The 20,752-nt window shown below is 51.5% G+C and overlaps 1 protein-coding gene across 19 annotated transcripts in view; it reads right to left on the bottom strand.

The window, feature by feature from the left end:
• PTK2 (protein tyrosine kinase 2) overlaps positions 4,281–20,752 on the bottom strand; it is a 189,657-nt gene continuing 173,185 nt past the window's right edge. For 12 of the 19 annotated variants that reach the window (XM_018058634.1, XM_018058626.1, XM_018058616.1 and 9 more), the window contains 7 exons: positions 16,687–16,749; positions 13,972–14,011; positions 13,539–13,645; positions 10,687–10,695; positions 9,586–9,741; positions 8,221–8,301; positions 4,281–5,487 (listed from right to left, as the gene is read on the bottom strand). In XM_018058634.1, the coding sequence (XP_017914123.1) occupies positions 5,275–5,487; positions 8,221–8,301; positions 9,586–9,741; positions 10,687–10,695; positions 13,539–13,645; positions 13,972–14,011; positions 16,687–16,749 (669 nt within the window). In that variant the 3' untranslated portion in view covers positions 4,281–5,274. The remainder of the gene's footprint in view (positions 5,488–8,220; positions 8,302–9,585; positions 9,742–10,686; positions 10,696–13,538; positions 13,646–13,971; positions 14,012–16,686; positions 16,750–20,752) is intronic. The other 7 variants (XM_018058629.1, XM_018058632.1, XM_018058630.1 and 4 more) reach the window with 1 other exon arrangement.

Raw genomic sequence — 20,752 nt, forward strand, 5'->3', positions numbered from 1 at the left:
CACTCCAGTTCCTGCTCTAACCGTCGCACTGGCTTCCCTCCCTCTCTAGACAAGCCCTCCGTCTCGTAAGGGCCCCTGAATTACACCAGGTCCAACCCCGCAGTCCAGGGTAATAGACCCATATCAATACCTCTAACTTAATCGTAGGAAGAGTCCCAAGTCGCTTTTCCTTACAAATCACAAAATCACATGCAATCTCTGTGGCCTCCTGTCTGGCTTCTTTCACAGCCTGATGTGGTCTAGGTCCGCCCGTGTTGTGCCTCTTCTTTCTATGGCTGAGTTAACACCCCACTGTGTGGATACAGCACGTGTGGATTATCCATTTGCTGAATTTACTGTCTTCAGCAGTCCTTGCGGGCCTTTCAGGATGTTCTGTGTCTAAATCACCTGTGAGCTGGAGTGGCTTCCCCTCTCTCCAGCCTGGACACCCTATATTTCCTTTCTTGCCCAACCACTCTGGCTGGAACTTCTAGCCCCAGGTTGACCGAAGTCATGAAAGTGCCATCTTTGTTTTGTTCCTGACCTTGAGGCAATTAAACATTTTTTGATTTGGCCGGATTTCCTCATTTTCTTCAGTGCACATGCACCGCTCGTACACTTGTGTAATAACAAAAAAAGAGAGATGAATTTCTAAAAAGAAGTCGATGCCAAAAGTTTGGGTAAATCGAAAGACTGTTCTTCCCCCAGAGGGGAAAAGAACCTAAAAAACAACTGTCTGTTTTTATTGTCAAATTCAGCAAAATAACAAACTAATGTCAAGTATGATTCAAAAGCTTTAACAGATGTACAGCCCTCATCGGTGGTACACAAACCTGGTCAGACCTGGGCTCGGAACATGGCAGGCAGCCCCACCGAGGGGACCCTGCATAGAGAGGCTGAGCTGAGCCCGCCTCCTCTGAGGGTGCCCGCTCTCTGGTCCGTGAGGACCAGCACCATTCCAGGCAGGGGCAGGCACTGGCCCACTGAGGATACAGGGTGAATGACTGCGCACGTGTGAACCCAGCCACCGACAACCGCAAAGTCCATGTGCCGCCACGTGGACGGGCCTAGAGATGATCGCTCTCAGTGAGCTAAGTCAGACAGGGAAGACCAACACCGAGCAGGTACATGTGGGATCCCCCAAAACGATACAAATGGACTTATTTACAAAACAGAAACAGACTCACAGACTTGAAAACAAAGTTACGGTCACCAAAGGGGAGATCGATTAGGAGTTTGGGATTAATAGAGACACACTGCTGCTGCTCCTGCTAAGTCACTTCGGTCGTGTCAGACTCTGTGCGACCCCACAGACAGCAGCCCACCAGGCTCCCCCGTCCCTGGGATTCTCCAGGCAAGAACACTGGAGTGGGTTGCCATTTCCTCCTCCAATGCATGAAAGTGAAGAGTGAACCTGAAGTTGCTCAGTCATGCCCGACTCTTAGTGACCCCATGGACTGCAGCCTACCAGGCTCCTCTGTCCATGGGATTTTCCAGGCAAAAGTGCTGGAGTAGACAACAAGGACCCACTGTTATCTGTTAGTTATACTCAGTATCTTATAGTAAACTGTGATGAAAAAGAATCTGAAAAAGAACACATATATAGTGATAAAAGAATCTGCCCGGCCAACGCAGGAGATGCGGGTTTGATCCCTGGGTCAGAAAGATCCCCTGGAGGAGGAAGTGGCAACCTTCTGCAGTACTCTTGCCTGGAAAATCCCATGGAGAGAGAAGTCTGACGGGCTACAGTTCATGGGGTCAAAAAAGAGACACAACTTAGTGACTAAAAAATAACAATGTGTGTGTATATATTGAATCACTTTGTTGTACACCTGAAACAATGTAAATCAACCATACTTCAGTTAAAAAAGGTAGACTAGAAAACACTATGTGCACACCCATGTTAAGTAAGAATAAGAAAATTTTAAAACAATAGCATCAGAAACATAGAACAGGAATACACTAACAAAAGATATTTAAGACCTCTATTCACACTGAAAACAGCAACGCATTACTGAAATCAAAAATTTAAAGAAACAGAGATATATTAAGTTCACATTTTTGAAGACAAAATTCTCCTCAAACTGACCTATAAAGTCAATAAAGTTCCAATGCCAATAATTCTTTCACTGAATTTTTGGGTAAGATGACACTGGGGTACAGTTAAGAAAGTAAACAGCCATGTCCCAGACTGGGAGAAAATGTGTGGAAAACAAGAATCTAACAGAGACGTGTATCCAGGACACCCGTGAATTCCTACTGCCCAGGGGCAGAATGACAAATGGCCTGATTTTAAACAGGGCGAAATATCTGAGCAGAGACTTCCCAAGAAAGATATATAAATGCCCAATAAGTATAGGAAGAGACTGTTCGACATTATCGTACATGAACACAATTTAAAATGAGATGGAACACATTCACTAGAAAGTCTGAAAGCATAAGAGACTGATAATGCCAAATCCTGGTGAGAAGGTGGAGCAGCAGGAAGCCGTGCATGTATCTGGCTGGGGTGGAAAACGGTTTCTACACGGTAAACAGACTGGCAGTTCTTAATAAAGTTCACACTTAGCGTAAGTTCCAGAAATTTCACTCATAGTTGTCTGCCCATGAGAAGTGAAAACACACGTATGTATGTATGCAAACACACGGATGTTTGTATGTAAACATCCACGGCGGCTTCATTCATAGTAACCAGAGACCGGGAGTTCCCTGGTGGTTCAGAGGTTAGGACTCCATGCTCCCGATGCAGAGGGCACGGGTTCCATTCTGGTCAGGGAACTCGGCCCTCACATGCCACATGGTGCAGCCAAAAAAAGAACTGGGAACTGAAAACAACTCAGATGTCTCCTCCACCAATAGGTGAACAGGTGAACTAGCTGTGAGGCTGTCAGACCATGAAGCATCATCAGAAATAGAACGAACCCTGATGAACAGCGACAGGAGTATCCTAAATCACAGTTCTGAGGAAAGAAGCCAGGGACCTAAGGGCAAGACATGCAGGGCAAGACCAGCTCTCCCGTGCGGGAGACCCGGCCAGCCGCTGCCTCAGGGGCGTGGGGACCGGCTGCACGGGGGCTGGACGTGCTCGTCTGAAGACAGTGCTCCAGTCATTCCTCAGCGGGCTGACAGTGCGCGGTTATGTCTCAGTAGAGTCGAGAAGGAAAACGGGGCTGTAACCGCTCTCTAGAGGCAGTGGCTGGGGGGCGGGGGGCTGGGACTTTGGGGTGCTGGGACTTTGGGGTGCTGTCCTGCTCCCGAGTCTGGGTGTCAGTGACACCAGCGTGCTCCTTTGTGAAGAATTCAATAACCTCAATGTATTTGTGCCCTTTTCTCCGCCTAAATTACCCTTCAGTTAAAACAGTGTTAAAACACACGCATTTGGAGACAGACGGAGGGTGACGTTGTGAGCAGGTGTGTGTTCACTTCTTTCACTGCTTTTCCTGCCCAGTGTGGACCAGCGTCAAACTGCCTGGTCAGGCAGCGATTGCCTGCAGCACGGTGAGGCTGAGTCCCAGGACAGGCCTTCTGACCTCAGGGCCCCAAGCCAGTGCCCAACACATCCGCTGTCTGTCTCCACCCACTCTCACAAACAAGATGGATCTCCTGACCGACAGGACCTCTCCAGACTCACCTGCACCTTGTGGTGCTGGAGGGACGGAGAGTCCGGCCAGGAGGTGGAGGACAAGCACTGCAGCCGGGCTCACAGCCCCACAGCTGAACCCAAGATGCAGGCAGGGCAGCTCACTGACCACCCCAGCGTGCTGTATGCAACCTTACAATCACCAGCTTAAAGATGAGGACGCGGGGACTCAAGATCCCAACAAAGACTTGGGAGGGCAACATCCCCGACCTTCCTTCCAGGTGCGGAGGCCCAGAGGGAGGGGCCGCGCCGCGGCCTTCGGGTCCCTGCACTGGGAGCTGGGCTCTGCCTTTCCCTCCAGGGTCCCCGGCGGTACAAACCCCAGGCTGGCGGCCCAAAGGCTCCAGGAGATGAGGCTGGGCCTGGGGCCTCATGCTCATGGTCTCCTTAAGAGAGCAAGATTCCCGACTCTGCTAACCAGGTAGCAAGCACGGCACGCCTGCAGAGCTTGATTTCCCATTTCACCGTGAAGATGGAGGGAAAGCTTGACTTAGGCTGGGCAGTTCTTCTGAGTGGTGTTCTTGACTTGTCAAGAGGACAGAGAGTAAAATGAATAATTTTGGGGAGCTTGTCTGTATATTACTTGATCTGACAAGTTATCTGAGAAATTTCAAATGATCTAAAGGAACAGAACCAAAAGAAAGGATATTACGCCAAGAACTTTACTGGCAACACCTTTTTAATAGGTCAAAGTAACTGTACAGTTCATTATATTCTTCCTGAGAATAATTTATATCCCCCAACAAACTAAAGGGAGGGTGTATTTTTCAAAATTATTTAACAGAATGGATGGTAAAACTGGACATCAAAGGAAAACCAAATCTCTGTTTCGCCCAATTCTCTCCTGGGAAGACAGACACAATGAAGGGTTAGTTCACTCCAGTGGCTGTAAAATAGTCAACATGGCTTTAATCTTTCTTTATAAATTATATAAAAATGGAAAACAGGGATGGTTCCAGAACTTCTTCTCAATGCAGTTTGGAGGTGCTCTGGTACAAAGCATTTCTGCTTCCGAGAGAAATAACATCGCTACAAAAAACTGGCACATTATTCTGGTGAAAAAAGACAAAAGTTTTTAGTGTGTTCTACAGCTAGTTTCCAACCAAATGTTTCACACACCCACATGAAAGTAAAAGGCAGGAAGGAGGAGAGGGTTGTAGTTTTTTTTCTGAAATGACTCAAGTCTTCAAAATATAGCTTTTATATTCTTCCTCTGTAAAGTGGTATTAGCATATTGCAACTGAAGAGTGTTCTGACGACAAAAATTCCAGTCTGGATCGCAAGTCTGCGGCTGGCAAAGGGCTTCTCAGCCCCGTGGTTCCTGGAACCCTCCGCCTCCTCCTTTTCTTCCAAAGCAAGGTCTGGCCAGTTCAGGAATCAGCACGTCACCGCCTTGGCCATTTCCACGAAAGCATATCCTGACAGAAGCGCAGCCTGTCCTTCATCATTCTTTAAGAGCTTCTCACATACAGCTTTTACTCTCAGAAAAACGCCACACTGTGGATCCCGGACTTTTCTGAACACCATGATTAAAGAGCCGAAACAAAAACAACCCAAATCAAAACGCAGTTAAACTTATGTGAGATTTCCAAGCAGCCGTCAGTCAAAACGTTGGCGCTGGGCCTCGCGGCGGGTGGGGCGGGGGTGGGCCGCACTCAGTGCGGCCTCGGCTGCCCCAGGGCCTTCAGTCTGGCCTGGTCGATGACGTCGAGCAGGTTCTTGGCGTCCACGGCCAGCGCGTGAGCAGCCGTCAGCATCTGTTTCTTGTACTCCTGCTGCAGACTGGTCATGACGTACTGCTGGGCCAGTTTCATCTTGTTGATGAGCTCCCCCAGGTCGGAGTTCAGCAGCTTCTGGGCCATCTCGATCTGCAAGGACAAGATGGTCAGGAAAGCTGCCTGTGGTCACTGCTCAGGGTCTTAGGCGCTCTCCTTAGCTGCCTCCTAAGAAAGAGACTCTCTTCCCTGGAAAGAAGACAGAACTGGGTCTCTACCTCCAGGCCTGCATGCCTCTACTGCACCTGCCGCAGGACCTTCCTTTGCTACACGGAAGGTGGTTCAAGGGTGTCAGGAGGCCCCGCCCCACTTGGGTGTCAACTCCAGACCCTTCCAAACAGATCAGAGGGCGAAGTGGGGGTCGCCGTGATCTATCTACCTGCTCTTTAAACAGTCAGCAAGCACTTTTGTGTACAAGGCCCCCGGAGCTGTGGACACAGAGATGATCAGAGAAACTACCCCACAGAGACGGACCCGGAGAAGAGCAGGTCACAGCTCTGAAGGGCAATAGAGATGCCACGGGGGGCGTGCCCCAGCAGCTGGCCGGGACCTCACCCGCTCACTGGCTTCCACCGTGAAGGGCCTCATGGGCCCCCCCGCTCACCGTGCTCCTGTGAAACGCAGCAGGGGGAGGCCCGAGGGGTTTCGGGAAGGGGAATGCCATAACCCAGAAGGGGCGCTGGTGTGTGAAGGGACTGAACCGAGGTGGGGAGAGCTTGGAGGCAGCGCAAGCAGCTGAGAGAGGCTGTGGTCCCTCAGGGAAGAGGGGCGAGGCCACGATGATGGAGAAGCAAGGCCTAACCTGAAACGTGACAGCAGACTGCGCGTGCATGCGTGTATGCGTACATGTGTGGTTCATGCTGGGCAGGGTGGTGGGTGCACACTGGTCCCACTGACAACCGCAGGAAGAGCGTGCGGTAGGGGCAGACTCCCGCAGAGAGCCGGTGCCCGGGGCTCAGGGCGAGGGCCACGACCCCCGCCGAGAGCCGGCGCCCGGAGCTCGGGGCTCGGGCCACGACCCCCGCCGAGAGCCGGCGCCCGGGGCTCGGGGTGAGGGCCACTGACAGCAGGGGGGCGGCCCTGAAACATCGAGACCTGTAGGTGTTGAGAGAACTGCGGTGGAGAAAAGGTGTCTGTGAACACTGGGGGGCACCTTGGGGTGGTCACACTCAGGGCAGCAGAGGGTGGCAAGCGAGGTCGGAGGGAGGGAGGTTCTGAAATCTGGGGGTCTCACCAGGGAGTCAGGACTTGGGGTGGCCTCTGGGACCCCTGGCAGGAGAAGTAGAGAAATGCTAACACTGGGTCCAGAGGGACCTGGCCAGGTAGACGGGTGGGAAGGCGGGAGGAAGCAGGAGAGCAGGAGGCAGGGAGCCGTGCGCAGGAGAGCCAGCAACAGGGCGGGGCCGTGGCAGGCCTGGCAGCTACGGCTGCGGTCAGACCTGGTCATGCTCAGTTGGTAAAGAATCCGCTTGCAATGCAGGAGACTCGGGTTCAACCCCTGGATGGGGAAGATCCCCGGGAGAAGGGAATGGCCACCCAGTCCAAAGTTCTTGCCTGGAGAATTCCCATGGACAGAGGAGCCTGGCGGGCTACTGTTTCCTCACTTCTGGTACCTGGAGTTTCCTCATTCTGGTGCAAAATTGTTAATTGTAGAAAACCAATTAAAGTTCTAATAAAGCAGACAAAGACGCTAATCTCCTAACTGGAGAGAAACATAAAGCTACACGGTGACAACTGGGCAGAACCATTTTTCAAAATGACGTTAAGTGGTGTCGTGTAAGGGAATCGATGTCACATACAGAAGACCTGCGCAGGAGCTGTGCCCAGCTGCTCCGCGTGTCCCAACACTGGCTGGGCGGGCTGCCCAGGACACGGCCTCCCGAGGGGATGCAGCGGGGAGGGGGGACCCGGAGCCTCGTGGCCTGGTCCCATCGTGGGGGACAGCGAGCGCCTGAGCAGCTGGCCCAGGAGAAGCACAGAGACACGCTGGTGTCAGGGGCCCCGTGAGCCCTGGGCTATAGCCCACCAGAGGGAGAAGCCGGAACATGACCCTGCCAGTCGGTGTGAAACCCCAGTAGTGGTGACTGTGCCGAGTAAGAGAACAGCCCCGCCGTCAGGGAAGGTGAGCGGAAACACCACAGGCAGGGGCATGACAAGCACAGCCCCTCCCAGGGGGCACCGGAGATGCAGATGCTGGTGAGCAGACACAGAGAGACCGCAAACATGGCCCAATGGGGCAGGCGGCAGACTGGGGCGGGGGACCTGAAAACTCATGGTGCTGTTCTGGAAACTTTCTATAAGTCTGAAATCACTTCAAAATAAAAAGTAAAGGAAAAAAAACTAAGAAAACAAAAGCAAGGCCTGCTGGGCTGCAGGACAGACCATGGGCCACCAGAGAGAAAGCAGCAAAGTGGATGCAGGAGACGGGGGTGGAGAGGCGAGGGAAGTGAGCAGGGCCAGGCGTGGGCTGCAGACGCTAAACTTACTTACTGGTCACAGGTTTTCATAGCACTGCTTTCAGTGGGAATTTGGGGTTGCTCACAGAGGAACTTGAGGAAGCCAGCAGGAGGCTCTCTCAGCCCAGCCCGCTGCTCCGTCCATGCTTCCGAGGACTCCACGGGGCCCGCAGTCCCACACCCATGCTCCCACCTGCCCTCAGGATGCCCTGTTCTTCAGGGCACGGGCGCCATTCACCCCACGCGGGCCCCAGGATGGACGGCTGGTCCTCAGAGTCCCTGACTGGGGCGCTGGCCAGAAGGTCACGCCCAGCAGAGCAGTCACCGCAGCCCCCAGGGCCCACACGCTGCCCCCTGGATGAGGCCCTACCTCTCGGTGGGTGCTGGCGGGCAGGACAGGAATGGTCTCATCCACCGTGGCCAACAGCGTCCTCAGGGCCAGGCCGACTTCCTAACAGACAGGAGACCACACCAGCGTTAGGACGCACACCAGGCAGCTCCATGCCAGCCATGACGGTGTCTCCTTCCAGCGACAGGACTTTCATTTCCTTTTCACTACTTTGGGGGAAATTTCTGTATTTCTTTTCCACAGTCCTGAGCCTGATCTCGTTATGAGGCAAATTCAGATCTCTGGACACCCACTGCTCTCCTGTCCGGGGAACAGGGGATCAGGAACGGAAAGCGGGCTGCGTGTGCATAGAGACTCTCTTCTCTCCCTGGTGTTTTCCGCAGCCTCAAGGGGCAGCTGGGAAGGCTGTGGCTGTTGCTCCATGTGGGAGCAAACGCCAGGTGGCACCAGCTCTGGGGCCTACGCTGACCCTGGGGCTTCGTCCACTATGCACACGGGGCACAACAGCCCTCCCCTGGCCACTCAGGGTTTAAAGGGAACAAGTGTAATTAAAAATGGTATGACGCCATGGGGGTCAACTATGTAAGGACTAAGGTGCTAAGTTATGCCTGCAGCATGGATAAGACCAGTAAGGACAAGGTGCTTATTACCACTTGATCAGCTGACAAAAAGTATCATACAGTTAAAAAAGCAGCTTCTGTAAAGTCACCCTAAAAAATTTTATTATGTACAAAATCCTGACTGCTTTTGTATACAGTTGAGTTTATTAGTATTTGGAAAAAAAAAATGCCTGTGGTTCCTGCAAGTTGACCCTTAAGAACTTTGGTTACAGTTGCTATGGGAGTAGGCTGCAAACTCAACCAGAATGGATTAACTGGGCTGTCCACAAAATAGCATGGCTTCCGAGCAGCTATTCCACTCTGGGGTTTAGAAACAGCTGTTCCAGAGATGGCTCACTGGTATACTAAAAATGTTGTTCAATCCTGCAACTCTACAGAAAAAGGAATAATCCTGTTGAAAAGACAAATCGGAAACAGGATGACCACATAGTCAAGCAGTTCCGCTTCTGGGTGAACGCCCTGCAGAGCTGCAGGCAGGGTCTCCCCGGGTTGTAGCAACCCGGGGAGACCCTGCCTGCCCTTTCAAACATAACTGCCTCCCCTGCCCTGGCGGCACCAGACTGTCTGCGGTCTCCTGCAGCTGTTCTCACCCGAGACCACCTGAACCAGCCGCCACCGTTGATGGCTCTCCTGCACAGGACACTCTGGGACCGAGGTCGGGAATGGCAGTGGTCACTGGGAGGCGCAGGCCTTCTGAAGCGGTGGGATGGACGGGCCTGAGGGGCATGGGAACCCGAGGCCATGTGCATGACGGGGCTCAGCTCACCTTCACCATGGGGACGTACTCCTCCGGCGGGGCGGGCTGGATCTTGCTGGACATCTCGATGACCGCTCTCACCAGGCCCGTCACGTTCTCATACACCCTGTCGTTGGACCGGTCCAGGTTGGCAGTGGGAGGGGGGCTGATCTCCTGGGGCTGAAGCTGCCAATACAGAAGCCGGTTATCTTTCCCTTGTCCAACAGATGGCGACATATCACCGCAACGCGGCTAGGAAGGGTCTTTAAGAGAGATCAGAGTGGATCACTTAAGGGGTCTTGTCTTAGGGGACACACTTCAGTCTGAGGATGATGGAAAGCAGTTCATCCAAGTGACAAATGACTAAGGCACAACTTTTTCTAACTCTGAGCTCAGTTAAAGGAAATGAGAGGGAGTCGCACGTGCTGTACTCGAAGGCCCGCTTCATTCAGAGAGGCGTTTCACTACTCTAAACCCCCAAAATCATTCAACAGGAGAGGAAGAACCCGGGAGCCCCACGCCTCTCTGAGGACTCACGGCGTAACAAGTGGACAAGTGCAAGTCCTCCTTAAACGGACGCCCTCTGCGTGCTGGGCGCTGCTGCAGCAGGGGCTGTGCGGGCGCTGCTCTGTGCGGGAGGCCCTGCTCCCTCCCCACAGTCGAGATGGGGCGAAGTGAAGGAGCACCTGTGAAGGTGCCTACCGCAGGGCCTGGGCACACAGGCTTCAGCAAGTGCCACCCGAGACAACCTGAGCCCTGAAGGCTGCACCGAGGCCCCAGAGCAACCGCCAGTGCGTTAGAAAGTCCAACTGGCCGGCCAGGCATGAAGGACAGCGTGCGGCTATCCTGACGAGACCCAGGCTCAGCAGCAGCGCTTGTCCCTGTGGACCTGCTGCCCGCGCTCAGCCTCGAACTCTGGGGGCCATCTCTGGGCCCCAGGACAGGAGGCGACAGGAGTGCTCCACCATGGCGCAGACGCTCGCGGTCCCCTCTGCGGCAAACACACGTGCTGCCTTGGGGAGAAGCCAAGCAAACGCGTCCTCCCTGGGCCCCCTGCCTCCTGGTCCAGCTGTGCGTGCAGAGCAGGGTGTGACGGACAGCTGGACAGACACACAGACACCATGTGCTTACCCTCCATGGCTATTGTCGAACGGAAGGTGAGGACAAGTTAGAGGAATTTGTCAGAGAAAGGGAAAAAAGAAAAACAGTATTAATAAAGGCAGCAGACAAAACCCCCGCAAAAACACACGAGCAGAACAAGAGGAGCAGGTTTCCGCCTGTCAGCTCGGCTCGCTGGCCAGCCAAGCGCAGCCGCCGGGCGGTCTGTTCAGGGCACCCGCGTATTCAGTAGGGGTCTGCCATGCACCATGCTTGTTTCCATGGATGAATGAGGAAAACAACATGCAAAGCCCGAGCGTGACAATCCAGCAGCCGTGCAAGGATCCATAGAACCAGGCTCTTTTATAAAGAAAGGAGGCCTATCTATGCTGTGTTCACACAACACTGCCCACTGGACTCCTGAGGTTCAGGAGGAACGGCACACCCTCAGTCCCTGAGCGGCCCCCAGCACCCGGCATCCTTGGAAACGGGCTTCAACCCAGCCATCCCGCTGTGACAGAGATGCCAGGCTGGGGGCTGTATTTAAAGATACCAGGAGCTTCGTTTAAAAACAAACGAACAAAAAAATACCCCTCATTTGAACCAGTTCTTATGGCTGGGTTCTTCCTTTACTTTAAGCCTAGAAATTTTATTTAATGTTTTCTTTTCTCTATAGCTTTAAAGCTATTCTACTGTAATATGACCAACAAAGTTAACTGAGAGAAATATGGATTTCTTGACTTTTCTTTAGAATTGTCTGAATTCTATATCCTTTGGTATAGAAATCTAGCAGAATCCTAAATTCTGAGGTCCAATCCTCCACGCTGTGTGCGCTGGAAAGGGGGAAGTTGTTACTAACAGCATCACTTCTGAGAGCAGAGGCACTGGCACTGAGATGCTGAATGTGGCGGGAGAGCTGGCTCAAAGGGCATCGATCAGTGTGGAGAGGGGGGCTTCCTCAGGTGTGGCGGCCGGGGCTCCGACAAGGAACCACAACTGGACTCCCGGAGGAGAGGGTGGTCTGTCCTACTCTGTCTGAAGCTCGTTCTTTTGTGTTTATCCTTTGCCAGCTCTTGTGAGGGTAGCACCATGCTGCCAGGGGCCACTCCCAGGGACCCTCCCAAAGCACCAGCTTGCTTTGCAGACAGCTGACACTGGCCTCCTATTTTCTGGAGCTTGACCACTTGGAGGCCCCTGGCAGAAGGTTAGGACACACCACCAACCCACAGAGACACAGGTAATCCAACCACTCGTGGTGGGAGGGGTCGTCCTGGAAGACTTGGGTAGTTCAGAGCCGAAATGTAAAGCCACCAAGCAGAAACTGAGACTGGTTTCTGGCTATTATTTGGATGAATACCAATTATACCAGGTAAAGGTAAGCGTTTCTGTATTAAAGAGAGCGCTTCTTTCAGACTGGATTTGATAACAGAGATAAATACTTCACACTTATCAATCAGAGTGTATTTTAAGTAAGCACACTCTTTCCACAAAGACTTCTACTTGTTCAATATCCTATATATACCCTGTAACAAGGGTATTTCCCCATTATATTTATTCATATGTTAGTCCACATGTTAAAAATGAACACAGGTCAGAGGTCTAAGCTGGTATCTGATCTACTTTTAAAGTTGGCTTTTCATCGCAATACAGGCCATTTTGAGAATTTCTTGTTTTGCTTAAGAAAACGAAAAAATGTCACTAACCCAATTTCTCTCTTCATTTTTAAAATTTATGTGAAGAAACCACATCAGGAAAGGGTTTGTCCGCTTCTGCTCCTCTGTGCTGCTAGTGGAGTTACAGGCCCGGAGGCCTGGCAGCTGGGGAAGCCAAGCCCCATGCCGTCCCCAAGACCAGCACTCTGGTTTCTGGGAGCTGGTGACCTGCTCTTGGACAGGGGTGCCTCTGGGCCCGTGCTAACCTCTGTGCTGCCCCTGCAGGGGCCAGGCTGGTCCCAGAGAGTGGCCTCAAGGCTGCAGGCTGATGCGCACCTGGACATGACGTTTTCTCTGCCTGGACAACCTCTCTGACTTTCCTGCCTCTATGAGGAATCAGCCCCTTGGCTTCTGGTGTGAACCTGAAGGGGCAGCACACAGCATGTGGACGGAAAGCCAGGTCTGCGGCTAAATGCTGGGTCAGCTACAGGGAAGCTGTACCTTTGAAATGCCCTTTAACCTCTGGGAACTGGGGTGTCTCATGTGAAAGCTGAGAAAAACGGTTAAGACCACCAATCCCATGAGGCTGATGTGAGCTTTAAACTACACAGGGGCAGGTTCTGCCACAGCAGCTGGCACTCAATAAATGGTGGTTGTCAATGAAACACAGCTTCTCAGTACTGATCACAGCTACTGGGTTCTATCATGTACCTTTTTCTAGGCACCATGAAAAAGGGAAAAATACCAATCAAATCAACACACCATCTTGATTTTAGAAACATATTCTGAGAGAACTGGCCTAATGGGGAGTGGAGGTGCCCTCCCCTTGAGTGGGCACACAGCAGGGGCAGCTGGAGCCCAGCACATGCTGCTGGGCACACCGAGTTGCGGCCCCAAGGGGAGGGTCGAAACCTGCACCCCTGCCCCCAGCCACGCGGCCGGACTGGGAGACACTGCGCCTGCTCAAGGTATTGGTCCCCCAGGTGTCGGGCTCAACCCACCTGTACCATCAGAAGGTGTCCTAGCACTTCACCTCAAAGAAACATCCCGTCTGATAAAACTTTCTTCAGATAGGATCTGACTGAGGCCCTGGACTATCACATGAGAGAACACAGGCAAAGAGCTCCCAGTAAGGCTGGTCCTGACTCCAAGCGGGGTCTGGAGCTGACGGAGGAGCCCGCCGCCCCACCGCACATCACTGCAGGGCCGTCACCTGGGATGGAAGGCGCTCACCTTGACGCCCTCGTTGTAACTGTCCCCGGGGCTGCCGAGGCTGGCCAGGCTGCCCAGGTGCCCGGGGGCTCCGGGACGTGGTGGCTTCTTTGGTGGCGCTGCAGGATCTGGTAAAGGAATAAGCCCCGTTTAGTAACGTCTGTTAATGGAAAGGATGGAAACGACTCCCAAATAAACGGAGTTATTACAACAGGCGCTAGTCTCAGAGAGGGCACCCTGCGGGGGTGGGGGCGGGGCGTTTCTGGTGCATTAGAGCCATAACTGCTGTTTTCCAGTACTCTAGGCATGGGCTGAATTTGGTAAACATCACACATGCTGTGGTCTACAGCGGGAGAAGCGTGAACACATCACGAGGCATTCCAAAGCTAAGAAACTACACTCCCTCCAAATTACACAAACTGTGTGATGCGCCAGAATCCATTTCTTAACTTACCTGGTTTGCCCACAGGCTGATATATGTGCTGGTTTCCAGTCTGTGGGGAAAAAAGACACGGGGTCAGTGCAGTAGGGCGCATCACAAGGCAACAGCCACCCCGCCCAGGACACCTGCGCTAAACACTGGGCTCAAAGGCCAACGAGATAGGGGAGGGGGCTGCCTGCATGGCCTCGGGCGGGGCGGGCGCTTAGGCTAATAAGCACATAACACCCAGGGGGTGTGGGGTCAGGGCCGTTACAATTCCAGAATTTCTTTAAAGAAATTATGTCCACAGACGTCTCCAGTTGGCTTACAGGAGTGTGAAATCTGTGCCTGCGTCTGGATGCGCCGCCACCCCACCCCCATTACAAGAAGGGGAGCCCCTGGGGACAGCAGCGAGAAGAGGCTTCGCAGCACTGGGACATCTACGTTGTCACTATCGCCTGAAGGACCTGGGGTGACACCCCCTCTGATCTGCACTAGCCACAGGCCAAGCCAGGAAGCCAGAGCACCCCAGGCAGGCGCACAGACGACTAGCCGTCGTCTAGGCTGTCGTGCCTACAGCTGCGATCAGAGCCACCTATCCTAGGCTGACTGAATGAAAACAAGTATGTTCAGAACCCTACCCTACTTTTGAAGAGACTTGCCTTGCTTACTCTAAAACAATAAACTGGTTAAAATACAAGTATTTTAAGGTGCTTTACTTTTTACTGAGCAGAGACCCACTTCTTTAAAACACAAGGACCATGAGACAGCACACACAGACACAACTGCTCCTTACCCAGGACCACAGCGGCTCCCACCAGGTCGCTGAACACTCCCTGTTTCAAAGACTATTGATCACAGTGTGGGGGTTTATCTCAGGGTACTCTATTCTGTTCCACTGACCTATGTGTCTGTTTTTGTGCCAAGACCTTACTGTTTTGATTACTGCAGCTTTGCAGTACAGTCTAAAGCCAAGAAGGGGGATTCCTTCAGCTCTGTTCTTTCCCAAGACTGTTTTGGCTATGCAGGGTCATTTTTATTTCCACACATATTTTAAATGTATTTTCTGTTAAAAATGCCATTAGTATTTTGACAGGGGTTGCGCTGGTCATTTTAGCAACGTTACTTCTTCCAGTCCAAATCCACAATGGATCTTTCTGGGCATCTGTGTTGTCTTCAGTTTCTTCCATCAGCATCCTACAGTTTTCAAAGTACAGGTCTTTTGTCTCCTTACATTAAGTTTATCCCTAGGTATCTTATTCTTTTTGATGTGGTTGTAAATGAGATTATTCCCCTAATTTCTCTTTCTGATAGTTCATTCTTAGTGTATAGAAATCCAACAGATTTCTGTATGTTAATTTTGTATGCTGTAACTTTACTGAATTCATTGATAAGTTCTAACAGTTTTCTGGTGGCATTTTTAGGATTTTCTATGTATAGTATCATGTCATCTGCAAACAGTGACAGTTTTACTAATCTGAATTCCTTTTATTCCTTTTTCTTGTCTGATTGCTGTGGCTAGGACTTCCAATACCATGTTGAATAAATGTGAGCAAAGTCAGCATCCTCGTCATGTTCCTGATCTTAGAGGAAAACGCTTTCAGGTGTGTGGCATCTTTTCAGCATAAGGAAGGAGCACTGTGTGTGGAGATGTTAAATGGGGGACCGTGTGATTTTGCACATGTGGACTAAAGCAGCCCAACATTCTGTCCGTAAAGCCCACCGTGTGTGTGTGTGCGTGCATGTGCGTGTGTGTATGTTTGAACGCGGAACACTCTGTAGAGCCCAGTGTGTGTGTGTGTATGTGCATGCACGCACGCAGGTATATGATGGGAAAGGCCAGACCCTCACATGTGTGTGTGTGTGCACGCGTATGTGTGTGATGGGAAAGGTGATGGGAAAGGCCAGACCCTCACATGTGTGTATGTGTGCACGCATGTGTGTGTGTGATGGGAAAGGTGATGGGAAAGGCCAGACTCTCACGTGCTGGTGACTGGCCACGTCTTCCAGGGGCCAGGTCTTAGGGGAGCTGGATTTTATAGCACAGACTACGGAAAGCTATGCATCCTGGAGCTGGCTGACAACCTGGTCTCATGTATGTATGTTTTAATGTATGTATGTACATATGTATGTAGGCAGGCATGTGTGTCTAGAAATGAAGTGGTTTATATCTACCCAAAGCCTTATTAGGGTGGAAATTTATCTCCTTAAGTCCATTACCCAGCAAGTGGCAGTTTCCCTTTTTTACTGGGAATTTAAGTTTTTTTTTAATTATTTTTTTCTTAATTTATTTTAACCAGATATCCATTGATGGAAATCCTAATAATTTTAACTACTCTCACCTAAAGAACATGGAATATTTCTAGCAGACTTTAAATGTATTTAGAATAAGAAGCAGCTAGGTCTTCCAAGAGAATTTCAGGCATTTTCTCCTACAACATCCAGGAGAAAAATCTGCTTGAACACATTTTCTGTGAGTGTGGAAACGTTTATAAAACATGAAAAGAGAGCATACAAATGCGGCTGGATGACAGCTTGTACGTATTTCAATATTTCATCTTACTACTGAAAAGACCATGTTAGTAATGGGGGAGAAATTTTGTGTACTGTATGTTTTAATAACCTTGGCCGGAATGCCGGTTTCAGTTATGGAACAAGTTACTGTGTTCTGTACGACAAATACTAAAAAGTATGGACATCCCATGACACAAAGAGGTCCAGGTCCTGACAAGGATGTGAGCTGCTTACCGGGGCCTGAGGACCTCCGTCCTCCCTGTCGATGCTGCCTCGAGAGAGCCGCACGTCAGGTTTCTGGAGAAATAAGAGCAAACCATACAGTTTCATTCTTGGCTTGAAAACCACTGATGTATTTCTGTACTAAGCATCTTAAAGAGGCAAAAGTTCCACAGTTTCAGAAACACTCTCAAAGCCCAGAGGTGACAAGTGCAGGTCAGCGTGCCCAGCAGAGCCCCCTTCTCCGCACGCATGCACAGCTAGCAGCACTGGCCTGTGCCCTGCCCCACGTGACACACGAAGATGGGCCCCACCTCTCTTCCTAGCAGCACGCTCTCTTTCCTGAGAAACCCCTGGGAGCAGGCACCGATGCTGTCTTCCCAGCAGGTGGAGGCTTACTCCTACTTGGGTGTGTCGCCAAACCAGCAAATGGTCCGATGACGGGTACCCCCCTCCCATGGTGCATCCAGAATTCAAAACCAGACAGAGGAATCTCGACTTAATAAGAGTGGGCGAATTTCACTAACAGAAGACTAAACAAAGTAGGCTGCATGCTGTCAGGGTGTGGAGCTCGGTGGGCTTCCTCCTCATGAAAACAACACCATGCAGTGGCCCCAGCCTGCCCCACAATGGTGCGGGTTTCACGGAGCCCACAGACAGCCACACCAACACCTGCCTCTCCGTGCCAGACACACTGGCCAAAGCCCATCCCAGGGTACATTCCCCTTGCCCTCTCCAGGCTGACCACTCATTTCTTGGTCTCCGCCAGTGAACTGTCTCTTTCAGAAACCCTGTATTTGGCAGAGATCACACAGGAAAATGGCAACCCACTCCAGTGTTCTTGCCTGGAGAATCCCAGGGACGGGGAAGCCTGGTGGGCTGCCGTCTATGGGGTCACACAGAGTCGGACACGACTGAAGTGACTTGGCAGCAGCAACACAAGAAAAACTACTCTTGTGAGGGAAAGAACGTCCTGATGTGGGCCGGGCGCTGAGGACACTAGCCACAAGTGTCTGTTAAAGGTGGCGACGGAGAAATGAGCTTGTCCCTCACTTTACTTAAATGTGTTTTCAAAAGTGAAACCATCTCATATAATTCCGTAGCCTACATATGACATCACACAGTGGCAACAGGCAAACATGGGATAATGTTGCACAGTATTCCAGAGTGTGAATGCTGTCACACACAGAACAAGGTGGAAGCAGCCTGGGCGCTGGCACTAGCCATCTGATGTACAAGTTCATTCTCAAAGGGAATAAAGTACTCAAGCTCCACTGTCCTCAGGGTAGAAAATGCCACCAAAGCAGAGCAACGCAGGTATGTAGGGTGTGGGGCTTGGGTCAGGCCCCTGCCCTCACGAGCTGTGAGACCTGGGCCTCAACCTCTTCATCTGTAGCACGGGTGGTAGGTGACACCACGCGCTGTGTGCCACCCCAAGCCTCGTCAAGATTAAGCCCGATAATGCTGGCAAAGCACTGAGACCGCCACGCATGCGTGAAGCACAACAAATGGCTCACCTGCCGTTTGCTGAACATTTGGGCCATTTTCAAAATTTCACCTGCATGAACAAGCTCTGGGTGAACAGCTCTGTGTACAAAACTTCGACTAAATTCCTGAGCACTTCCCGGGCACATGTTTCTAAGAGCCACAGGGTTTCAACATGCGAAAAGCTGTACGTGTCAGCCACCAGGCTGCCTCTCTGTCCCGCGCCTGCCTCTGTCCATGAGGCCCTGTGCCCCAGCACCGCTGGACTTCACTGAAAACCCGCAGCCAGTCAACAAGCGAAGTGCTACCTGTTGGGACTCCCCCGCCCCTTCCCTACGTGGCATAATGCCTGTTTCTTCTTGCAACAGAGGTGCTAAGCTGCCGTGGACAAGGGGCTTCACCTCTCCTGATCCAATTCCTCACCCATATGATTATTACAAGGATTAAGTAAGTGCCTGGCACAGAAATGGTTTTTCCAGTAGTCATGTATGGATGTGAGAGTTGAACTACAATGAAAGCTGAGCACTGAAGAATTGATGCTTTTGAACTGTGGTGTTGAAAAAGACTCTTGAGAGTCCCTTGGACTGCAAAGAGATTCAACCAGTCAATCTTAAAGGAAATCAGTCCTGAATATTCATTGGAAGGACTGATGTTGAAGCTGAAACACTAATACTTTAGCCACCTGATGTGAAGAACTGACTCCTTGGAAAAGATCCGGATGCTGGGAAAGATTGAGGGCAGGAGGAGAAGGGGACGACAGAGGATGACACGGTTGGATGGCATCACCGACTTGATGGACATCAGTCTGAGCAAGTTTTGGGAGTTGGTGATGGACAGGGAAGCCTGGTGTGCTCCAGTCCATGGGGATGCAAAGAGTTGGACACAACTGAACTGAACTGGCACAGAAATGGGCACATATGAGATGTTTAGCAAATATGTGCTGAAGGAAGGCTTCCAACTTGAAGTCCTCTCCCCGTGCACCACCCTGTCTTCAGACCTGGACCACGGAGGAAACTCGGAGGGCTGTGGCCTGGCTGGGAGCAGAGTCCCATCTGGGACCCTCTGACCCCATCCTGACACTTATCTTTCACTCCCACTAGCTGACTCTGCCACGAGGGGGAAAACAGCTCCAACATTCATTTCCTTTCTCAGAACACAAAGTGGCCTTTATATACTCAAAACATTCTCATTTTAAAGTTAAAACCGTGCCTTCAACACAGCCCTGCATTAGAGGATGACTGTGCACACAGCAAGCAAAATAAACAGGGAGCAAAGCTTCTCTCCTTGAAAGCAGCACCCAAGAGGAAAGCAGGACCGCCCAGCGTGCTGAGGTGCCAGTCAAGGCTGATGGCTCTCTCTGGCCAGTCTGCAGAACAGCTTTCACCACCGTAGAGCCATCTCAGAAACTGCACGGGCTCATGACATCAGAAAAGGAGGTGGGGACATGCCACCAAGATCCCACTGTAGGTTGCCGCCCTGTGCTCCAGGCAAGAGCCTGCCACTCTGACAAATGCGTGCCAACAGAGGGGGAGGGACCTGAGGGATGCACCACTCTCCAAAGTGCTCGAAAAAAAGTCACATCACACAACGAGGTAGGGCCTAAAATTGGATGCTTCGATAAACAGCTGCTGATTCTGATCTATTAGAAAAAAATCTGGGAATCACTACTGACAAATCAACGTTAAGTTTTCAAAGAAGAAGGTGACTCCGCCAAGATGCAAGCTGACCTCCCGAATGGTGTGGCAGCTCTGTACCCAGCACAGCCCAAGGACTAGGGCGGGTCAGAAAAGACTTGTTGGTACCAAGGTGTTATGAGACAGAAGCAGAGGACGAGCATCTTTGGAAATTTCTAGAGCAATCTAAATAGTAATTTTTAGGTCTTTTGGAGCTCATAATAAAAGTTTCTATATCTTTAAAAAATTTTCCTTTTTTCTAGTAACTGCTTTTTATTTTACTAGAGTATCAGGTCTATAATGGTTTAGGAAAAAAAAAAAAAAGGTTGGGAGCGGCTCGCAGGTATTCTGGCTGAGGTGCACAGTCCAGATTCTCAGCAGCACTGCCTCCCGGCTGATAGAGAGAGAGAGAAGGCCTTGGAGAGACTAATGATGTACTCCCCCGGCCCCTACTGTTTACAGGTTACACACTTAATCCTCAATTCCACCCAACAGAAAAGTGCTCTCGCCCTTTACAGAGGACATTATAACTACTTCACAGATGAATACATTAAAGCATAAAGCGGTGAACAGTTATGTGGGTCACGACAACTAGGACTCTAAGCCCTCACCCGGTTGACCCCGGAGTCTGGGCTCGTACACTCAGTGTGCCCTCGCCCTGGAACGCTCTTCAGCCGCTAGGCCGGCCCTGCGCGCCTCCCTGGGCTCCAACCTCTCTGCCACTATCGGGGGCTGACCTGGGGGGTAGGCCTGGACGGCAGGAAGGATGGAGGACCCTGGGTGGTCAGCCGGTGGCGGCCACTGGCAGAGTCTGAGTCAGAGAAGGACAGGATCAGAGCCGAGTTTTAGAAACGTCACCACAGCTGGGGCAGAAGACACAGCTGGGAGGGGACAGGACTGCAGAGAGGCCAGGCGTGGCATTC

The sequence above is a fragment of the Capra hircus genome, chromosome 14 (assembly GCF_001704415.2).
Source record: "Capra hircus breed San Clemente chromosome 14, ASM170441v1, whole genome shotgun sequence".
NCBI classification, from domain to species: domain Eukaryota; kingdom Metazoa; phylum Chordata; class Mammalia; order Artiodactyla; family Bovidae; genus Capra; species Capra hircus.